At 44.5% G+C, this 23943-nt stretch overlaps 1 protein-coding gene across 1 annotated transcript in view; it reads right to left on the bottom strand.

Moving 5' to 3' along the window:
• The window catches only part of LOC117347137 (microtubule-associated protein 2-like), a 220677-nt gene that overhangs the window by 15740 nt on the left and 180994 nt on the right, over positions 1-23943 (bottom strand). Inside the window, 1 exon segment of the mRNA XM_033917567.1 lies at positions 9121-9202. Within this exon segment, the coding sequence (XP_033773458.1) occupies positions 9121-9202 (82 nt within the window).

The raw sequence follows: 23943 nt of genomic DNA, 5'->3' as shown, positions 1-23943 counted from the left end.
ATCATCAAAAAAGAGTGAATCCTGTTCAGTCTCTCAACAAGTCTGAAACTTGGATGGAAATTGGGCTGTGTCGAAGACTTGATGTCGAAGGCTCGAGATGTTTCAACTTATGCAATGCCTTCCGGGACCGCATCGGAGTTGCCTCTGGAGATGTTTGCGTCGAGGATTGGTGCCGTAGCGCTGGAAGCATCGACTCCCATGTCGAAAGTCTCTGCACTGGTGTAGCATCAGATGGAGGTACAGTTGACATGAATTGCTCAGACCAGACCGGCACCGAGCGTGACATCTATGGGAACACCACCTGTGCCAAAGTAAAATCGGTGGCCAAGGCGGACAAACAGGCCCCGTCAAGCCATAAACCCATGAGGGAGAAAAAAGAAAGGTGGGGGTATATTTTTTTGGGGGGGTTTACTGAAGGCAAGGTAAGAGAGAAAAAGAAACACAAAAATGACTCAAAAGTGACAAACGCACAAGCAAGAAGGCAAAAATAATTTCAATGTTGAAAAGTGTCTTCTTTGCTCTGCGGAAACTGAGGGACCGCGTGCCTATGTCAGGTGGGAAGGCATTCGCGCATGTGCAGTGTGGGCTATTGTGAACTTTCTAAAGACTTAAAGTGGTGATGTACTTTTGAAGTGGTCCATACCGGGGCTCCGTCAGTGACGTCACCAATCAGTGAGAATAAGCTGCTTGCTTGTCCTGGGATAAACATACAACTGATTCAACATGACCAGTGTTTCGGCTCCTAAGTGCCTTCAAGAATCTATAAATAAACAAATATAACTGTTTATATAATAGACATAAGACTTAAGAACAAATAATTAAAGAAATACAGATCAAAATCTAACCTCCACATTTCCTTCTCCTGAAATATATTACATTACATTACATTACATTAGTGTTTTCTATCCCACCAATACCTTTCAGTTCTAGACAGTTTACAAAAAGAGTTGGCCTGGGCATTCCCAGGGAACTTACAGAGTTGATAGATAGAGTGAGCTTACACGAATTGAAGACTAGCATGAGCGATAAGTTTTGGGGGAGGGTTTATAAGGTTTTTAATGAGCTCATCTGACAAATATTTTGAGAAGTATAGTTTTCAGTTCTTTCCTGAATGTTTTGTAGTTGATCGTCTTGGTCAGTAGCTTGGAAAGGTGGCAGTCAATTTTCACTGCTCTGGTGGCTAGTAGTTCGTCATACAGTTTTTTGCTTTGTATGCCTTTTGCTGGGGGAGAGTGAAGAGCGCCTGTGTTCTCTTTGGTTTTGATGTGTTATTTCTGATCAGGTGTTTATTTAGGCAGCTGGGACCAGTTCCATTTAGGGCTCTGAAGAGGGTGCAAAATAATTTATATTGTATGCGTGCTTCTATTGGGAGCCAATGTGAGTCTTGGTAAGCAGTGATAATGTGATCATATTTTTTCAATGAATATATCAATCTAAGAGCTGTATCAGGAGACCCAGGATTAGCGCTTAGATCATAAGTCTAAATTGTTCTTTGTTGAAGTATTTCTGATTTTTCTTAGGTTGTACATGGTTGCAAATGCTTTCTGGACCATTTTGCTGGTTTGAAGTTGCATGGTGTAGCCCTTCTCTTTTATTATTCCCAGCAGTTTTAGGTTTGGTTGTAGGGGGATATAGGATGGAGTTTAATTCTAGGTTTGTTATGGAGGGTGTTTTGTTTTTTTCTAGAAGTAGGAATTTGGTTTTGTCTTGGTTCATCTTTAGTTTGTGGTCTCTCATCCATTGTTATATTGTTTCTAGTTTTGTATGTATTTTGATTGTTGTGTCATTGGTGGATTGGTCGAAAGGCAAGATGATGGTGATACCATCTGCATAGCTGTATGAGGTTATGTCTAATTTGTCTAGGCATGTGCCAAGTGTGGCTATGTAGAGGTTGAAGAATGTAGGGGTTGTTCCAGGTTTCAGATTGTTCTTTCTTGTTTTGACTCTGTATTTCCTTGAGTGGAGGAATCCTTCAAAACAGTTGTAGATTCTGCCTGCCATTCCTTTTGCCTCCAGTGTTTGTAGTAAGATGTTGTGATCTACCAGGTCAAATGCTGTGGTGAGGTCTAGTTGAATGAGCAGCATTTTTTTGCCTTTGCTTAGGTGTTGTTTGGCAGTGTCTAGGAGAGAGAGTAGTAATGTTTCTGTACTGTGTTGGCCTCTGAAGCCTAATTGTGAGGGGTGGAGTAAATTGTGATTTTCTAGGTATTCGGAGAGGAGTTTTGCTATGAAGCCTTACATTATCTTGGCATATAGTGGCATTGAGGCTATGGGTCTGTAATTGGATGGTTCATCTGTGGCTCCCTTAGGGTCTTTCAGGATGGGGGTTATGATGATCTCAGAGAGATCTTGCGGGAATTGGCCTTCTGTCCATTGCAAGAGGTGGGGTGTGGAATCTGGTGCTGGCAGCTTTTAACAGGTATGGGGGATAGTGATTGAGGTCACATGCCGCATGATTGTATTTTTTGTAGATTCTGTCTAGGTTGAGCCATTGTATGTCTTGGAAGTCTGACCAGTTTCTGTCTGCTGTGCAGGATTCTTTTTCTGTGGATAGCAGCAAAATTTATTCGAAGTGGTTTGGAGTCCTGGAGAAGGTATTTCTAGCAGTTGAGATTTTGTTTCTGAAGAATTCTGCCAGTTGATTGGCTATGGGGGGAGGAGTACTTTTGGTAGCTAGGTAGGGTTTGGTGTCTGTGAGTTCCTTTAGTAGTTTGAAAAGTTTTTTGGTGTCTTGGATTTCTGTGCCTATTTGATTTGTATAGAGTGACTTTCTTTTATCTTTTAGTGCGTGTTTGTATTGTTTTTCAGTTTCTCCAGGTTGTTTTCATGTGTTCCTGGTTGTTTTTTCTCCATTCTCTATCGAGACGTCTGCATTGTCGTTTCAGTTGCAGTAGGTCGTTGTCGAACCATTTGTCTGAGCATCTGCAGATTCTGTTTTTAGTTAGTGGTTGTGTCATGTCTTCAAGGATGTTCATACTTAGTGGTTAACGAGGTCTTTTGGGTTTTCTTCTTGTATCATGCTGTCTACTTTGTTCCAGAATTTGGGTGGGTCGATTTTTTATTTATTTATTTATTTTTTTTGTGTGTGTAATTCGTATGTTAAGTTTTGGGTTTTTTGTTTGGCTTTGCCTCGTGCCCATTTGACTTTACTATACAAATCAAATAGGCGCAGAAAAACTTCCTCTTCCTCATCTTCTGTCTCTTTCTCTTATACACAGGGCAGTCTTACATCGACCCCACTAATCACCTTAAAGAACAGATTCCAGCTGTTACAGGAGGAGCCCACCAATGAGGTACAGGAGGTCATCCAGCAGATAGTTCCGGAGACAACAGATCAGCTCCCCCCAAAGAAGCGCAGAGTGATAGTAATTGGGGACTCCCTGCTGAGAGGCACCGAGGGACAAATTTGCAGACTGGATATGCAATCAAGAGAGGTCTGCTGTTTGCCAGGAGCCAAGATTCGAGATGTAACCGTCTGCCTAGACAGACTGATCAAGCCCCATGACAGCTTCCCCATGCTTCTCATCCACGTCGGAACGAACGACACTGCAAGGAACACCACGGAGAGCATATCTGAAGACTTTAGAGCCCTGGGTGAGAAGCTGAGGAGGATGGAAGCGCAGGTGGTCTTCTCCTCGATCCTCCCGGTGAGGGGCAAGGGGAGAGCCAGGGAGGATCGTATCCAGAAGTCTAACGAATGGCTGCACGGATGGTGCAGGGAGATGAACTTCGGATTCCTGAACCATGGAGGCGCTGCAAGGACTACAGGGACATGATGGACTTCACCTAACCAGAAGGGGAAAGAACATCTTTGGACACCGTCTAGCCCGCCTACTTCGAAGGGCTTTAAACTAGGTAAGTTGGGGGAGGGTACCCTCTCATGTGATGGCGCAAGTAAACAACTTGGTGAGGTAAGTTGTCAATCCATTTCTGAGTCTGAGGTAGGTACACTCTGCATTTCAGAGTCAGAGATAAGTATACACATTGCAGATAGTTTTATAGGAGTCCAACTAGCTCAGGCAGAAATATCTACACAGACACATAGCAAACATAAGATATGGAGGGCTATGTATGTTAATGCCCACAGTTTGGGAAATAAGATTCTGGAATTAGAGACGGAAATGATGAATGCCGACCTAGATGTGGTGGTGATATCCGAGACTTGGTTCACGGACTCCCATAGGTGGGATATGGCTATACCGGGATACAACTTACTTCGGCGGGACAGGGAGGGCAAAACGGGAGGAGGGTTAGCATTATACACTAAAGATGACATCAAAGTTACCAAGATCGCAGATGGCAAAAACACCGGGGAATCCCTCTGGGTGAATTTTGCTAGAGGGAAGGACAAATGCCTGTATCTTGGCGTAGTATACAGACCTCCAAGACAACAGGAGGACAAGGATATAGATTTAGTCGAGGACATTGAAAATATCACTTTGCGTGGAGATACAGTATTGTTAGGAGACTTCAATATGCCTGATGTGGATTGGAACAAACTTTCCGCTACGACCAGCGGCAGCAAGAAGCTATTAACCTCTATAAAGGGTGCTAGACTCAGACAATTGGTATTGGAGCCCACTAGGGACCGGGCGATACTAGACCTAATACTTACCAATGGAGAAAGTGTCACTGCGGTCTCGGTAGGCGATAAGCTAGCCTCCAGTAACCACAACATGATACGGTTCAACCTCAGGAAATGTTTCACAAAGTCATACACATCAACCAAGGTCCTTAACTTTAAGGGCACAAACTTCAATAGCATGGGAAATTTCGTCCAGAGGGCGCTGAAAAACCAAGCTGAAACAAATAATGTAGAGGTGATGTGGTCAACTCTCAAATCAACCAAACGAGAGGCAACCAATCGCTACGTCAAATCAGTAAGTAAACGGCGAAGAAACAATAGACCACAATGGTTCTCTACGGAGATCTCAGACCTCATAAAAAAGAAGAAAAGGGCGTTCATCCTCCACAAACAATCAGGGAAGCCAGAATCCAAAGAAGACTATCTGGCCAAGTCTAAAGCGGTCAAAACGGCAGTCAGGGAATCCAAACTTAGAATGGAGGAAGACCTTGCGAAGAACGTCAAGAAGGGCGATAAATCATTCTTCAGGTACATTAGTGAAAGAAAGAGAAACACAGATGGGATAGTACGCCTTAAGAAACCCGACGGGAACTTTGTGGACTCGGATTCCGAAAAAGCCAAACTGTTAAATGAATACTTCTGCTCGGTCTTCACTTGCGAGGCGCCGGGATCCGGCCCTCAGGTGCCAACAAGGGAAAGCTCGGAAGACCCATTTCAAAATTATGAGTTTACGCCCAGTAGTGTCTATGATAAGCTATCTAGACTGAAGGTGAACAAAGCCAGGGTGATCACCAGGGTGATCAGGGAACTGAGTGACGTCCTGGCGGAATCGTTATCCGCGCTCTTTAATCTTTCCCTAAGTACAGGAAGAGTTCCGTTGGATTGGAAGACGGCTAACGTCATTTCACTCCACAAAAAGGGAAGCAGGACAGAGGCTGAGAATTACAGACCGGTGAGCCTCACATCGATAATAAGTAAACTTATGGAAACGCTAATCAAACGCAAATTGGATACCATCCTGAATGTGGAGAAACTACGGGATCCCCATCAACATGGTTTTACGAAGGGAAGGTCCTGTCAATCAATTCTGATCAGCTTCTTTGACTAGGTAACAAGGAAGTTGGATACAGGGGAATCCCTGGACATCGTGTACTTGGACTTCAGCAAAGCGTTTGATAGCGTCCCACACCGCAGGTTACTGAGCAAGATAAGTTCGATGGGATTGGGTGTAACATTGATCGCATGGGTTAGGGACTGGTTTGGGGATAGATGACAGAGGGTAGTGGTTAACAGTACCTTCTCCGATACAACGGAGGTGATCAGTGGAGTGCCGCAGGGCTCGGTCTTGTGCCCGATCCTATTTAGCATCTTCATAAGTGACTTGAATGAGTGCTTCGAGGTAAAATTACATTATTCACCAATGACGCCAAACTATGCAACATTGTAGGCAAAAGCTCATCGGTCGTTAGCACAATGCCCGACAAATGCCCGACAGTACTCCTGCTTGAGCATTGGTCAAAGACTTGGCAACTAAGTTTCAATGCCAAAAAATGCAAGGTCATGCACCTTGGTGGCAAAAATCCATGCAGGACTTACACCCTAAATGGCGAGATCCTAGCCAATCAAGTGGAGAAAGCTTCCTCCAGGGCTAGGCAAATCATGGGTTGTATCCTTAGAAGTTTCATCAGCCGTATGCCCCAGGTTATTATGCCATTGTACAGATCCATGGTGAGACCCCATCTGGAATACTGTGTGCAATTTTGGAGGCCGCATTATCAAAAGGATGTGCGGAGAGTTGAGTCGGTTCAGCAAATGGCCACCAGAATTGTTTCAGGTCTCAAGGACCTCCCGTATGAGGAACGGCTGGATAAGTTGCAGCTATACTCACTCGAAGAACGCAGAGAGAGGGGAGACATGATCGAGACGTTCAAATATGTCACGGGCCGTATCAAGGTGGAAGAATATCTCTTTTTTCTTAAAGGACCCATGGCGACAAGAGGGCATCCGTGAAAAATCAAGGGTGAGAAATTTCATGGCGATACCAGAAAATACTTCTTCACCGAAAGGGTGGTTAATGACTGGAATAGTCTACCACAACAGGTAATTGAGGCCAGCAGCATGCAAGATTTTAAGAAAAGATGGGATAGGCATGTCGGATCTCTGCATGGAGGTAGATAGAGGGTGGGTCTTGGTGTGGGCAGACTGGATGGGCCGTGGCCCTTTCTGCCGTCATTTCTATGTTTCTATGAAGTTGTATATGTAGTGGTCTGACCAGAGTGTGCATGCCCAGTTTCCGTTTGTGGTATAAATTTATTGTGTGGTGGGTTGTAGGGTCATGAAGGCCACTATGTCAAGTTGGTGGCTTTTTTTGTGTTTGGTTTGTGGGTCCAGGATTTTGTAGGAAAGGTTTTTTGAGGTTTGATGAGAGGCTTTCTGCTTGTTTGGAAGTTTCTTCTTCGAGGTGGAGGTTTGGCCTAGGGATCTGATGTTCATGTATGCACATTTTATTGATATATATTCTGTATTAGTTTATTGTGATATTCTTGGGTAGATGAGGGAGGTTGTTTGGGGTTGGATCTGATCCTGGGATGTTTTCGGGATATGTTTGTAGGTCTTCTTCCCCAGTTCTGAGGGATGTTGTGGTGCACAGAGGTGGAACAGTCGATCATGTTTCTGTCTAACTGGTTTTTCCATGTTATGTGGTGGTTTCAATTGGTTATTTCTATAACTGGAATCGGAAAGTTGTAGTTTCCTTTTGCTTTCCAATTTGTTAGAATTAAGAGGATGTCGTGGGGGTATCATGGTATTGGGGGGGAAGTGGGAGATCAGCAGTGGCGGGAGGGAGCACTTTTTTTATCCTGCTCTCCCTGCTGGCCGATCAACTGAGTTGGCAGGACTCCACATAGCAGCTTCGGGGCTTCCCCTGCTGCTCATCTGTTTGGGGTTTCCCCTGTTGTCTCAGTGCTGAGCCGGCAAGGGAAGCCCCAAACAGCTGAGTGGCAGGGGAAGCCTCAAAGCCATGGTGGCTTTGGGGAGTCCTACTGGTGCTGATCAGCAGGCAGGGAGAGCAGCAAAAAAAATTTGACAGGAGCTGTGCATAGCGATTGCTCTTCTGAGCAGGTACCAGGCACAGTTTGTCCCTCTGCACTGTTCTGCACAAATAGCATGCATATACCCCCTCTTCTACGACCGCAATAGCGTTTTTTAGCGCAGAGTTGTGCTGAATGGCCCGTGCTGCTCCTGACGCTCATTGAGTTCCTATGAGCATCGGGAGAAGTGTGGGCCATTCAGCGCGGCTCTCTGCACTAAAATATGCTAGCATGGTTTCGTAGAAGAGAGGGATAATTTGCTATTGGGGATAAATTGCTCCTGCCATGGTAATTTTTACTGTGGCTTTGAAATGTTGTGCATTGGAGCCATGGTATTTTAGGGACACAACGTGGGCTACTGTTTTACTAAATGTCACATTTTATGCAATAAGACCTAGTCACTAATAACAGTAGGTCACACTGATATTTTCTCTGCTTAGAATTAAAAAACGGTATACATCTATTTTTGGTTGGCTACAGCATATGAATGAGCTAAAGCGATTAGATACCATAGTCAGATCAGAAAAGAGACTACCGTATACCGCGCACACGGGTTTAGCGCGCGGGGAACAAATTTATGTAAAAAATTTTTACTATAGCGCATACACCGCGCATGCCACCCCGACTCTCCGTTCGCTGCCCTGACTCTCCGTTCGCCGCCCTGACTCTCCTCTCGCCGCCCCGACTCTCCGTTCGCCGCCCCGACTCTCCGTTCGCCGCCCCGACTCTCCTCTCGCCGCCCCGACTCTCCTCTCGCCGCCCCGACTCTCCGTTCGCCGCCCCGACTCTCCGTTCGCCGCCCCGACTCTCCTCTCGCCGCCCCGACTCTCCTCTCGCCGCCCCGACTCTCCGTTCGCCGCCCCGACTCTCCTTTCCGAAGGACCGCTCGCACCCCCACCCCGAAGGACCGCTCGCACCCCCACAGCCTCCCCCCCCTCCCGCATGGAGAAGCTGTCTACTGTTGTTTCCGGATGCCAGTGAGCCCAGCTGCTTCCTCTGCCGGCGGTCCTGCCCCTTCTCTGAGCCCTGCGCTGCGCTGCTTCCTCTTCCGGCGGTCCCGCCCTTTCTCTGACGTCAGAGAAAGGGCGGGATCGCCGGAAGAGGAAGCAGCGCACGCAGGGCTCAGAGAAGGGGCAGGACCGCCGGCAGAGGAAGCAGCTGGGCTCACTGGCATCTGGAAACGGTAGGTAGCTTCTCCAGCGGGAGGGGGAGGGGGGAGGCTGTGGGGGTGCGAGCGGTCCTTCGGGGTGATGAATCAGACGTCGGGGGGAGGGGGGGGAACTATGTAAAAAAAAATTTGTACAATGCGCTCACGCGTATAACGCGCACGGTTATGCACAGTTTGTAAAATAGTGTATAACGCGCGCGTTATATGCGTGAAAATACGGTACTGTACTAGAGAAGGGCATAGGGTACATAGAGAAGGGTATCATTTACTTGTATTACCTGGTTTATGATGGATGTTGGCCAAGGAGCCACATTTGGAAGTCACGTGGGTCAGAGCTACAGGTTTGTTAAAAATCTGTACCTGTATACAAAATACAAGCAAAAAGCTTTGTTACTGTTTAAAGAAAATACCAGGCTTAATGCCATTTTTACCCTCATGATAGACATTAAGATGTGTGAATGCCATCATAAGGGAAACTGGCTACCAGAAATGCAGACATCTATTTAAACAGAATAGATCATTTTGGAACAAGAATCAATAGTAAAATGCTATTTTAATGCTGGAGTAAAAGAAAACAGTGGAAAATGGATCAATTTAGATCAAAGTTAGAAGAACACAAGAATATGAGAAATATATCACAATAAACCAACAATCCCAAAATTTATAGCACAGGAAACATATAATCCTGATGTAAAACACTGAGCCTCTGAAAAGAGAAAAAACATGAACCACGGGGTATTAAAAAGCCAGGTCCAGCACTTAAAACAGAAAAAAAGCCTTGTGCAATGCAAAAACTAAAATAAAATACCTGTCAATATTTAGTTATGTCAACAAATACTGAAACAGAAATGATCAATGAACATAAAAATTATAAAAAGTATTGTCATGGAAATAGTACAGTCATCATTTTACCATAGAATAGTAATTTACAGGGACAGTTCCAGTTTATTTCCACTGATATATGAATACTACACTATGGAGGAAATTCTGTAAAGGTCACCTAAAGTTAGGCGGTGGTAGACATCTGAAGCTTGCCAACAGCACCTACCATATTTTTTGCTCCATAAGACATACTTTTTCCCCCAAAACGTGGGATCTTATGGAGCAAATACCTACCCCACCCCTGTTACCTTATTTAGTTCCTCCAGCGGTCCTGCCCTTCTCTCTGGCTGACTCCCGAACTAGCTGCAGCAGTGTCAGTGGGTAAAAGGCTCAGAACTAGGAAGTAACGGGAGTAAAAACCCTGCTCTGCTGTTCCAAGGGAACTTCCTTGATGGCACAGAGACGAAGCAGAGCTTGTGTTCTTGTGAAAGAAGGGTGGTCTATGATGAATTGGAAGGATACTCTCTTGGAGGAAGTTCTGGTGGAATCTGGAGGAAACGAAGAGCGTATCCTTCCTTGAGGTCTGATGTAATAATCTCCCAGCAGTGGTAAAAACGATGGAGACGACCTCCAATGGGAAGAGGAGAAGACAGAGGCAGAACGATGAAGGTTATGCTCTGTATTAGATGGTCAAAAAGGTTGAGAGGCCTTAGGCGCAGCAAGAGTCAGGTTTTTGCTGCCTTTGCTGCTGTTGTTGTGGTTGTTTCTTAGGCGCTCGTGAATAAGGAGCTGCTCTCTGGAAAATGCCTCTGTTAAGATGGAAGAGGTAGAAGGCTTAGGTCGAATGATGGCAGCAAACGATTTCTCATGTTCAGACAATCGTTTAGTAGCTGCCTCGATGGAGTCATCAAACAATTCATTGCCCTGGCAAGGGATGTTGGCCAGGTGATCTTGAAGATTGGGGTCCATGTCTACAGTGCAGACCCAGGCAAGCTGGTGCATTGCCACTGAGAAGGCAGTGACTCTCGAGGAAAGTTCAAATTCATCATAGGAAGATTGAAGGAGATGCATGCGGAGTTGAATCAGAGTGGTAGTGAATGCTGAAAACTCTGGAAGACGATGTTGAGGAATATATTTGCAAAATTCAGGCAGGATGTTAACCAAATGCTTCAAAACATTAGTTGCCATAAGAAAATTTTGATACAAATGACGACAAAACTTGTCCATGGTCCTGCCCTCTCTTCCAGAAGGGACTGTGGCATAAACTTGGCAGGATTGGTCCTTTTCAGAGAAGACTCCACAAGAAGGGACTGATGGGATAACTGAGATTTCTCGAAGCCCTTGCAGTGGACCATCCTGTAGCGACATTCCAGCTTTCCTGGTACAGCAGGAATGGAATAAGGTGTTTCAAGATTCCGCTTGAAAGTTTGAGAAAGAAGTCTATTGATGGGCAATTTAAGAGACTCCGCAGGAGGACGAGACATATCCATTTCCTCTAGATACTCCGTAGAGTATTTGGAATCAGAGTCCAAAGTAATATTGAGGTCCTTACTCATTTAACGGAAAGAAGAAAAATATATCTGCTCCAAGGAAGGATGACCTTGAGGCGCCTCGCAAGGCAGAGAACAAAGGTGAAGCTTCTCTGGAGTACTGATATCTGAGGTCTGAATATGCAGGTATAGATGACTCACAGAGAATGGATAGAATCCCTCGCAGGAGAAGAAGCATAGGTGTAAGGCTCTGGAGGTGGTGTCCTTGACTTTGGAGTTGGAGGCCTCAAAGAGTCTCGAGGCCTGTCTCGAGAAGAGGATCTGTGCCTCGACTGATGTGGAGAACTGTGCTCGAACTAGGCAGGTCCCGCTGAGATGAACGTCGAGGAGTTTTTGCCCTATGCCTCGGAAAGGGCGATGCCTTATGCAAGGAAGGAAGACTAGAGATCGAGATGCCAAAAGGGACTGGCTCCATGTGTCGAGGTATCTCGAGGCACTGACAAGGACTCGGTTCCTTGAGTAGCGTGCTTATACTCCAGATGAGACACTCGCAAAGACTCGATTCCTTGCATAGAGTGTGTAGAATCCTCTTGAGGCACTGCCAAGGACTCGACTCCTTGTGATACTGCTAAGTGCTCAGATTGGACTACAGGAAGCAGAGTCGAGGTAGGAGTATGTTTGGCAAGCATATTAACCAAACTGCTGATCCAGAATGGTCTGGATCATAGCCTCAAAATGTGACACCGAGACTTGAGGATTTGGTACATTTGGTGTGGCTATAGTCTCCGAGGAAGAGGAGGAAGAATGACTCTTCAATTTTGAGACATGCTTCTTGGGCAGCTTGATAACCACTGCTGGTACCTGACCTGAGGGAGGCAGCGAGGCAAGCATCTCATCAGGAGAAGACTTAGCAGATTTGCCCGAAGATGAGGACCTGTCGAATGAGGAGGGTTTGATTAAAGTCGAGGCAGAAGGCGGAAACCCTGTGAGAAGCTTGACAGGATTCAAGGTCAAGACTGGGGAAAGGGGATCCATACCACCAAAGAGTTTCTCAACTTGAACTTGATGACATTTGATGGCTCAAGGTTGAAGGGTAGCACAACGGGCACACGACTCCAGACGATGGTCAGGTCCCAAACATTGAACATACCACCTATGTGGGTCAGAGAGGGATATCGCACACTGGCAACGGCTACACTTCTTAAATCCTGTGACCAGCCAGGACATAAATGGAAAAATAGCCTCAGCAAGATCAAAACCCACAGGCTGAGGCCGTGAGGCAGGCCCCGCCATGACACAAAGGAAAAATAAAATTAAGTTTTTGTATTTTTTTTTTTTTTTAATGAAAACGCGTAAACAAACACAGTGACCCTATAAAAAAATTAAACACGAGCCGTGGTGAGGGAAGGCACGAAGTAGAACTGAGTCTAGCGCAGAGCATCGAAATAGGACTTCTCAGCTGCGTGGAAAACTGAAGAGACGCGCGCCCTGTGTCAGGCTGGAAAGCACTCGTGAATGCGCAGTGGGGCAATCGCGAACTTTATAAAGTTCTTCAAGCAAGTCTGCTTGCGAAGCTGTCTGCATCCGGGCTCCGTGGACGACGTCACCCACATGTTGAGAATAGGCTGCCTGCTTGTCATAAGAACTAAAGCAGTGCCTCTGCTGGGTCAGACCAGAGGTCCATTACGCCCAGCAGTCCTCTCACCCGGCGGTACATCAGGTCCAGGACCTTCATAGAATCCTCTATCTATACCCCTCAATCCCCTTTTCCTTCAGGAAATCATCCAATCCTCTATCTATACCCTTCAATCCCCTTTTCCTATAGGATATCATCCAAGCCCCTCTTGAAACCCAATACCGTACTCTGTCCTATCACACCCTCTGGAAGTGCATTCCAGATGTCCACCACCCTTTGGGTGAAGAAGAACTTCCTAGCATTGGTTTTGAATCTGTCCCCTTTCAGCTTTTCCGAATGCCCTCTCGTTCTTGTAGTTTTCAAAAGTTTGAAGAACCTGTCCCTCTCCACTTTCTCTATGCCCTTCATGATCTTGTAAGTCTCTATCATGTATGTCCCCTCTAAGCCTCCACTTCTCTAGGGAAAAGAGCCCTAGTTTCTCTAATCTTTCTGGGATAAAAGCATATTATTCAATTATTGAAAAGGTCAGCTAAAAAGTATTGTGCACTTGATTCTTGTCTATCATATTTGTTGAGGACAATACCACTAAATCTTGTGAATTGGTTAACATAATTTGTTAATATTACATTACAAGAGGGTTGCTACTCTAAAAATATTTTGCATATTTTGTTAACTCCTATTCCTAAAACAATAGGAGCAGATCTTTCTAAATCTGGAAATTTTAGACCAATAGCAAACCTAATCTAATCTGAATTTCTGTATCACATTTTTCCAGAACAGGTTCAAGGTGATTTACAAGTAAAGAGGCCCATAAGGAAGTATGGGGAATAGTAGTTACATCACATCAATGAGTATAAGATACTTTGTTGCAAGTGGAGAAAAAGGTTACATTAGTGCAGAGAGTACAGGGTAGTGCTGCCCGATTCACGATTCAAATCGATTCACCGATTCATTTCGGGTGAATCAGTTCGAATCGATTAAAAAACAAAAAAAATCGGCCTCCTGATTCGGTGACTGACCCTCCCCCCCTCGGCAGTGCTGCCTCTTGCTGGCCGGCCGCTGCCGTTCCTGCTTTAGAGGGTGAGGGTCAGTCAGGAAGTGCTGCTTCCCCCCGGCCTCCCGCGCATTCCTTTACCTAATTCCAACAGGGAGCAGCCTGCAGAAAGGATCATGGGTACTTTAGCGATCCTTGCAGGTTGCCATAGGCCTCAGGAGTTGTCTTCCCTCTGCTGCGATCCTTCCTCTGCATACTTTTTCTCTTTCTTCTTGCCCCTTCCCTCGAATGTGACATCCCTCCTTCCCACCCCCCCCAGTCCATCTCTCCCTAACCCCACTCACAACTAATATGATCTCTCCCCATACACCATTTCTACCTCCCCTCCACCCAATGTCCGTTTCTGCCTCTATCACTCACCCCTCCTACAATTTTCCTTCCTTCCCTCCCTCCAACCATACTCACAACTAACATGCTCTCTCCTCGTGAACCATCTCTCCATCCCTTCTACCCTATGTCCATTTCTCTCTCTCTCTCTCACCATTCACATTCCTCCTGCAACAATTTTTCTTCCTTTCCTCCCTTCAACCCCATTCACAACTAATATGCTCTCTTCCCATGCACTCTCCTCTCCAGCAAGCAGTGCCTCTTCTGTCTTCCCTTTCTCTTCTCCCCTGTCCAGCAGCACCTCTCCCTTCCCCATGTTCAGCAGTACCTCCCCCTAGCAGCAGCTCACTGTGTGCTTTTAACTGCCCCACACAGCTGCTGCTAACATTAGTTTAGCCATCAGACAGCCTCGGGGCCTTTACTAGGCCAGCCCACCTCCTATGATGCCTTCTTCTTTCATCAGGCGTGGGACAGCTTAGCAAAAGCCCCAAGGTGGACTAGCAAGAGCCAACTAACGCTAGCGACAGCTGTGTGGGGAAGTTAAAAGCACACAATGAGCTGCTGCTACTAGTCCGGGGGTGGAGGTTGGAGAGAAGACGAGGAAGGCGGGTGATATGTGATGGCAGGAGGAAGGTGGGAGACATACAGTACCGGTGCCGCGTACCCCCTGAGGTATGTGTACCACTAGAACCTCTGTTCTCAAATTTTAGCACACCTCTAGGAAATGGGAGTGTGAGTCTTTCATAGTGGGTGAAAACAGACTGCTACTGATTATTAAACAGAACCTACATATCAATTGAATATCTCATGCCTGTTACACAAGCTATCATCTAACAGCAAATTAAAAAACCCCAACATAAAACCAGATTACAAACTAGAAACATAATGTAGATTTAAAAATAAAAATGGGGAAAAACCCCCAACAGATTGAATGCTGAAATACCAAAGAGATGCATTTCCATTAATACAGAACAAAATACAAGACATGTACATTTTAAAACTGACATTCTCTCTCTAAATATCCTTGTTTTCTGACCATTTTATTTTTCTAGTTGGGTCGGTCCTAGTCTCTTAACAACTTCCTTTTGATGCTTTTTTCCATGTTCCTTTCCAGGATCTCATTTCCATTTTCTATTTCTTCACTGTCCTGTCTTTCTAATGCCTGACTCTGACACTGATCCTTATGTTTCATTGTCGATTCCATTTCTCTCATCTGCCTTTTAATTTATTTTTTTTTAAAGCTTATAGCATATGCCTATAACTAAGTGAGTTTCAACATACATAACATAATCATAAAACAGATACACAAAACTTTAAAACATATATTAAAACAGAATACATTTCTTTTCAAAAACAGTTTTTGTTGATGGGAAAAAGAATAGGAATTATTTTTACTACTACTATTTATTATTTCTAAAGCACTGAAAGGCGTACGAAGCGCTGTACATTTTAATATATAATAGACAGTCCCTGCTCGGAAGAGCTTACAATCTAATTTAGACAGGACATTTCAGGGTTGGGGAAGTTATAGTGGGTAAGGTATCTGACAACAGTGAGTGAGAGTTAAGAGTTGAAAGTAGTTTAAAAAATGTGGGCCTTTAGCTTGGATTTGAACACTACCGGGGATGGAGCACGACGTATTGATTCAGGAAGCCTGTTCCAGGCATATGGCGCCACAAGAAAGAAGGGATGGAGTCTGGAGTTGGCAGTGGAAGAGAAGGGTACAGATAAGAGGGGCTTGCCCAATGAGTGGAGATCACGGGAGGGAGCATAGGGGGAGATGAGTGAGGAGAGATATCAGGGGGGCTTCAGAGCAAATGCACTTGTAGGTCAGCAAGAGGAGTTTAAACTGTGTTCCCATCATTTCTTCATTTCTCACAAAGCATAATATAAGCTGGCCATGCCTCATAGAATTCCTTTGAGCGTCATAACTGTTACTGCCACAGCTGGCACTAAAAACCACGCTGCAGTTTTGTAAAAGGGTGGGGGTTGTCTCATAACCCTTATCTCCTAATTTAAAAGAAGGCTTCTACAAACAAAGTAGTTTTTTAAAAGTTTTTTCAATTTCCGTATATCAGTAGCCAATCTCAACTGTCCAATCAGGTTATTCCACAAAGTCACCCCTATCATTGAAATTACCATTTGATCTACTGTATCCATCAATAGACAAACGCATTGTCGATTCTAATCTCAGGGAATGGCGCAGATGAACCTGTAACTAGATTTCATACCTCCTTCTTCTAACAATCCTCAGTCTCCTCTTTCACCTACTTACAGCTTTCCACCTTCTACACTTTCCTCCCTTTTCTTGCTATCCTCACTCCTTTCTAATTTCTTCCCCAGCCTTCTATTGCCTGAATTTCGCTCCCTTTCAAAGCCCCTGTTTCCCAGCATCTTTATTAAGCACTTCACAGGCCTCATTTTATTTATTTATTCAATTTTCTGTACCGCTTTCCCAAGGGAACTCAGAACAGTTTGCATGAATGTATTCAGGTACTCAAGCATTTTTCCCTGTCTGTCCCAGTGGGCTCACAGTCTAGCTAATGTACCTGGGGCAATGAGGAGTGACTTGCCCAGAGTCACAAAGAGCAGTATGGGTTTGAACCCACAACCCCAGAGTGCTGAGGCTGTAGCTTTAACCACTGCGCCACACTCCGTCATCATCTCTGCCTCTCATCTCCTCCTTGTTACTCATCCCCTTGCTACCTCCAGCCCCTCCTTATTCCTCCCCTATTTCCACCCTCTCTCATCTATGTGGTGAAAATTGATTATTGCAATGCTTTATTTTGGGGAATTTTAGCGTGTAAAACCAAAGCACTACAGGTTGTTCAGAATGTGGCATCACGGCTTATAGTGGGGTGCACTGGGTTTATGCATAGAACCCCAGTTTTGAACCAGCTTCATTGGTTGCCAGTGTCATTTTAGATTGAGTATAAGGTTTTGATGCTTCTCTATCAAATACTGTATAAGCAATTACCAGAACAATTGTTTTAGGTGATTTGCCATAATCAACCTCGGTGATGTTTAATGTTAGAGAACAGTCTTTGTAGCCATTCTCTCAGGGTTTCCGCAGCCGACATTGTGCTTGTTGTAGGTTTCCAGGTCTCGCTGCATCTTTGTCAGGTAGAAACTGACGTTTCAGACACCATGCTGTGGCTTTCTTCAAGGTATGCTCTTAAGTCTTCAGTGTAACTTTGTAAATAGTAGGTTCACTGACCTGATTGGGAACAGGGCAGTCCACCAATTTGGATTTTAGTGGGAAAGTCAATTGGTCAGAAATTTGAATTTTGTTCTGAAGGTCCATAAAATGGATAGGTCTCTGGTAGGTTTAAAAATGTTTTCCCTCCCTCCCTCCCCCACCCCTCCCGTGGAGCTGGGTTGGATGTTCTCTCAGGGTTTCCGCAGCTGGCATTGTGCTTGTTGCAGGTTTCCAGGTCTCACTGCGTATTTTTCAAGTAGAAACCGAAATTTCAGCCACTATGCTGTGGCTTTCTTTAGGGCATGCTCTGAAGTCTGCAGTGTGACTTTGTAAATAGTGGGTTCACTGACCTGATTGGGAACAGGGCATTTGAATTTTGGCAGGAAAGTCAGTTGGTCAGAAATTTGAGTTTTGAGAGCTGATTTGGTGTCTGTTCACAGTGAGGAGGCAGTTTCATTGGGCCATAAAAGAGTTTTCTGAGACTCTAACAAAACAGTTTTTGAGCAGCACTGACTTTGGCTGTGGCATTCCTTATCCAGGAGTCTCTGAAACTGGAAAACTTTTCCCATGCAAAGTGTACAGCAATCCTTTCAAAGACAGCACAAGATTGAGTTCATCCCACGCATGGTGGGACCCATTCTCAAGATGACCCTAGTACCTGAGATTGAGCAAGTCCACCATTCCCATCTTCTTTGACATGTTGTATGAGTATCAGATGAACAACAAATTTAGCATGTTTGAAGATGAGATCATTAAGAAGTTAGACAGTGAAATGGAAGGAGGCTGTGGAGATGAATATAAGCAGCTCTTTGAAAAGATTCTCCTCAACTGCTGCAAGAAACATCCCCAGCTATCCAAACTTTGTTGCCTTGCTAACGGGCCTGTTGGAGAAACTCCTGGATTACAGGGCAGTGATGAATGATGATAACAAAGCTTATTGCATGAGCTGCACAGTCAACTTGCTGAATTTCTTCAAAGAAATAGACTGTCAGGCTATGTACATCAGATATCTGTACAAACTCAAAGATCTACATGTGAGTTATGAAAACTACACTGAGGCCACATATACACTGCTGCTCCATGCCAGGTTACTGAAGTGGTCAAATGATCCCCAGACAGCCCGAATGCAGGATTGGCAACCTACATAACCAATGGCAGATGGAGAGTCTTTATCATCGAGTATTTTGACAAAGGCAAGATGTGGGAAGAGGCCATTGTTCTGTGCAAGGAGCTGGCAGAGCAATATGAGAGTGAGATCTTTGTTTATCAGCTTCTCAGTCAAACCCTGCAACAACAAGCAAGACTTTATGAGAAAATTATGAAGGTTTTGCGTTCCACCCCAGACTAATTTGCTGTTGGTTATTATGGGCAAGGCTTCCCAACATTCCTGCGGAATAAGATTTTTATTTACTGAGGAAAAGAGTATGAGTGTCAAGAAAACTTTGAAATGAAACTGCTGACACCTTTTCCCAATGCAGAGAAGTTTAAGACCACTTATCCACCATAACTGGAGATCAGGAACTCCCATGGACAATATAATCAGTGTTTCACTGTGCAGCCGGTGCTAGAGGAACAGGAGCACTTCAAGAATAAATGTGTCCCTGAGCAGATTTTTAAATTCTATAAAGCCAATAATGTGCAGAAATTCAGCTACTCACGCCCTTTCTGCAAGGGGCTCAAGGATCCGGAGAATGAGTTTGCAACCATGTGGATTGAAAGATAAGAGTAGAGGTAGATTATAGGGATGGGATTAAAGGTAAGTTATAAAATTAATCAGGGACCACTGTTCAGGCACTAGGCCTGATGGGCCGCCGTGGGAGCGGACCGCTGAGCAAGATGGATCTCTGGTCTGACTCAGCGGGGGCAACTTATGTTCTTAACCACCTGCGTCCCAGCCTACAAGCTACCCGACATCTTCGCTGGTTTGTTGTTATCAGCATGTCTATTAGCATGGTGAGCCCACTGGAGAATGCCATTGAAACTATGAAGAAAACCAATGACAAGATGATGGCTGAGATTCAGCAGCATCACAATGACCCAAATCTTCCTGTCAACCCTCTCTCCATGTTGCTGAATGGCATTGTGGACCCTGCTGTGATGGGGGGATTCTTCAAATATGAAATGACCTTTTTCAGAGAAGAGTACATGAGCAGAGGATCATGATTGCAATGCCAAACTAAAGGACCAGATCGCTTGGCAGATCCCACTGCTAGCAGGAGTGTGACTGCATGGGAAGAAAGTGACTGAAGACCTGAAACCCTTCCATGAATGCATGGGAGAACAGCTTTGTGCAGCTGAAAGCTAAAGTAGAAAGTCAGTACGGTGTGTAAGAGCTGCCATTCCTGGAAGAGGGTTGAGTAGGCCGCCCCGCACCAGGGTGCATTCCCTCTGTCCATCCTCCTTCACTTCCTCAAGCACACGCAGCTCCATTAACTCTGAAAAAGATGCTGCTATCCAAGCACAAGGAGAGCGTGTGACTGAACCTCTATTCCCAAAGAAATCACTGTCACATTCACAGGAACAAATCCTGGAGGCTGAAGAGAAAAAAGGAGAATCGTGGCAGTAAGGTGTTTGGGTATCATAAGCAGGAATCCCACCCATCAGTCCTGGAGGTTCATAAACTAAAGGATGGGAACAGGAGGCTATCTCAGAACACGAGTGAGACCAACTTGTGCACTGTAGAAAAAGGAAAACAAGAGCTGTTGCTCAAGGAGTCAAAGATGTCCTCACCTACCCTAACAGATTCAGCTCACAATGGTTTTCATGGTTGAATAAAAAGTGCAAACAAACCTCCACCTCTGCCCTGGAGAAAGTTCCATGGAAGCAGACAGAAGTAATGGAACAGGGGAAAGGCATCTCCATATGGGAAGTCATCTCCAACCAGTCAGGATAAAGCAATGAAGTCTCCACCCCCACCCCCTCCAAAATCAAAGCGTTGACACAACCTTGACAGCCTACAATAATAAATGTTCAGTTCCAGAAAACATCATGCAACAAGACCTGACAGCATTTGTTATTCCAGCATGAATAAGGATGCTCTGGCTGAGGGTTTTTTTTGGTACCTGCAATTGTGGTAATAATGTTGTATGGTGCCAGATGTATGTTGCAATATGGTGCCATCTAATTCCACTCTCTTTCCTAATTGTCCTTTTTCTGGTTCATTCACTTTGCTGTAAAACATATCATGAAAACAAAACCCATGTGTTTTCCTTTGGTGCAGGGAGGGAGGTTAATTGTTCTTAGGCAACAATTGCTGTTCTGTTTCTTTTTGCCATACTTTCACAGTAAATTTACTAACACTTGAAACAAAAAGAATTTGAGTTTTGTTGTAAAAGTCCATAGCATGGTGGCTGAAACATCGGTTTCTACTGACAAAGATGCAGCGAGACCCAGAAACCTGCAACAAGCATAATGCCAGCTGCAGAAACCCTGAGAGACTATCTAACCCAGCTCCATGGGGAGAACATCTTTGAAACCTACCAGAGACTTTTTCCAGTCTATGGCCTTTCATAACAAAACTCAAATTCTTCTGACCAACCGAGGACACTTGGCCCTGCCCTGTTTCCGCCCCCATCCCCACACGAACCTCATGTTTCCTTTCCCAAGCTCTGGGCCGTGTCTAGAGGGCCTCCATTCATTTGTGGACATCAATGCAATATCATGCTCAGGCACGCATGCATGTGATGTCATCACACTGACATCTGCAGAGGCCCTCCAGATGCGGCCTCAAGCTCGGGGCCTTCCAAAAAGCACAGTTACTTACCGTAACAGGTGTTTTCCCGAGACAGCAGACAGATATTCTCACATATGGGTGACATCATCCACAGAGCAGGGTATGGACAGTTTGATGTCTATTCTACTGTTTAAAAGTGTTTCTATTAAATTGCTTACCACAGAAGTCAGACTTTCCGGCCTGTAATTCCCTACTTCTTCCTTACTTCCACTTTTGTGGAGAGGCACCCACATCCGCCCCTTCTCCAGTCCTCCGATACCATTCCTGACTTTAGAGACTCGTTGATAAGGTCAGTCAGCGGAGCTACCAGAACTTCCCTAAGTTCCTTCAGCATCCTAGGATGTACACCGTCCCAGCCCCCATCGCTTTGTCTTACCTTTATTTTAGCATAGCTCTTCATGAATACAACCCTCTGAAATCAATCAGGGTCTATTACTCCTCCATCCCTATTCACGTTTGTCTTCTGCGGTCCTGCTCCTAGCACTTCAGCCGTGAACACAGAACAGAAATATTTGTTAAGCAATTTGGGACTTTTCTCTATCAGCTTCTACATATTCCTCTCCTTCACATTTGAGTCTCACAATGCCACTTTTGCACTTGTTACTATCACTAATATATCTAAAAAAAATGTCTTATCTCCCCATTTTACCTTGTCAACTCATTTTTCTTCCATTTGTATCTTTGCTTTCCTGACTAAGTTTGTTGGAGACGGAGCATGCATTCCACATGAGAAGGGCAGGGAGGAATGGGGAAGGAGAGGAACAGAAATAAGATTGGTTAGATTGCATGGTGATCCCCCATGAATAGGCCTTCCTTCCTTGGTGCATCATGTGTTGCACAGGGAAGGGCCCAAGGCCCTAACTGGCTTAGATGCCTAAGGCCCCTGAGCCCAAGGCCCTAATTGGCTTAGACACCCTTGGGAGGGGCCTTAGGTGTCTGAGCCAATCAGGGCCTTGGGGCCACTTCCCATTCATCACACGATACACTTTTTACTCCTTGATCATCCAAGAATTCCCTCACAGGTTTTTTGCCAAGCAGCTTCTAAAGATCCAGAATGGAGTCACCTGGACCGTTCTACATCATGCATGCATTTTAGGAAGCTCCTGAAAGCACACCAGTTTTAAATTAACCCTTGTTGACCCAAGACTAGACAACTTTCACTCATCATCTTATCCTATCACAAACCTCAATTTTCTGTTTATTGTTTTTTTATGCATTTGTAAAACTGTATTATTCTAATTTGTTAAAAATTACTGTTCCTGATGTTTTTTCTACCCTGTACACCACCTTGGACCGAAAGGCTAATGCGGTATATTTGTTATAGATTTATGTTATGGATCAAAAATATAGCAAATTGTAACCTGTTAAACTGTATATCATGTATGTCAACTTGTAACCCATTCATGAGCTCTTTGGGGAGAACAGGATATAAAACAAAATAATAAATAGACAGGTATAAATAAAACAAATACAAAATGACCTTTTCACTGGCATGCTAGAAATGGGTTTTGAACAACTTAGTATAAAAGGGCCCCTTAATGTTTAGAATTCATGTACTGAAACAAAAAAGAACTAAAAAAAATCTTAGAAAGTGTGCCTATATCATCTTGTATTCCACTGACCATAGACTTCAGCCAGATGGAACACATATGTGTCTTTCTTACTTCAGGAGTCGTATAAGGAAATACACCCTCCCATCAGGTCATAATGGGACACAAAGGCCCAGATTCTTTAACCAGCACCCAAGCTCAGTAAAAAACGCCATTTAAATGACTTTCTACCTGAATCTCAAGATGCCTACCAGCGCCTAAAAAAATCAGAGCCAGAATCATGCCTCCATAGACGCTTTAGACCACCTAATGCCAGAAGTGGCATTAACTGGCCTAAAGCATCTATGGAGGCACAAGTCACATCAAAGCTAGGCACCGGAAATGTAGGTCTGGAAAACCCATCTACATTTCCGGCACCTATCTTTGTTTGCAGCGTGATTCTGTACCTGGCGCCATCACGTGATTGATACACAATCAGCGATCCAAAGGATAGTGGTGGGGAAAGGAAGTAATATGAATACACATACTAAAGTTGGGACTCTGTGTTGGACTATCTAAGCATTAGGATCGTTTGTTGTCTTCAGGGTAACAAACTAGGCTGATTTCGACAGCATTTCCAGTGAAGGATACCCATACATCTGATATTCCTCTTATTTGCACAAAGTATTATAAAATCAAATTAAATGTTTCCATTTCCATTCTACCCTTATAATCAACTGTTTGTTAGTAGTTGGTCAAAATTTAACTCAATTATTGGTTGTCTAATTGAGCAGTGTCTTCAAATGGGTTTGTTTTGTGCATCGCTTGACAGCAATTAGCTTCAACAATAAGCTAAGATATGCTGAGTATGATTGCAAGCTCTTAAATTCAAATTCATAAATCTGAAACGGCCAATCCAGTGACTCAGTGGCAGACAGTATTGTATTCTATAATCCGCTTAGGGCATTAAGTGGAATATAAATTTTTAAAATAAATAAATTTAAAAAACCAGGAGAACCAATTCCTGGTTCAAGTCTTCTACCCCATGGGTCAGGCCAAAGCTAAGGATGCTAAAAGTAGCATTTCACAACATCTCTAGTTGGAGATTTTCCAGTCACTCTCCAATAACTAGAATGACGAGTGCAAGAATACAAAACAAATCTGTGTGTTGCAGCCTTCAAGTCTTGCAAGGACTAGTTCCTGTGATGACAGTGATATAGAAAGGGAAAAATCCCGGGTAGTTAGTTGCACATGAAGGCTCATGGTACTAGATGCTAGCTCTGGTTCCAGCTGAGCCAGAAGCCACCAAGT

Source organism: Geotrypetes seraphini, chromosome 13 (assembly GCF_902459505.1).
Source record: "Geotrypetes seraphini chromosome 13, aGeoSer1.1, whole genome shotgun sequence".
Taxonomy (NCBI): domain Eukaryota; kingdom Metazoa; phylum Chordata; class Amphibia; order Gymnophiona; family Dermophiidae; genus Geotrypetes; species Geotrypetes seraphini.
The sequence above is the reverse complement of the archived record's forward strand: the minus strand, read 5'-3'. Positions and strand labels throughout refer to the sequence as shown.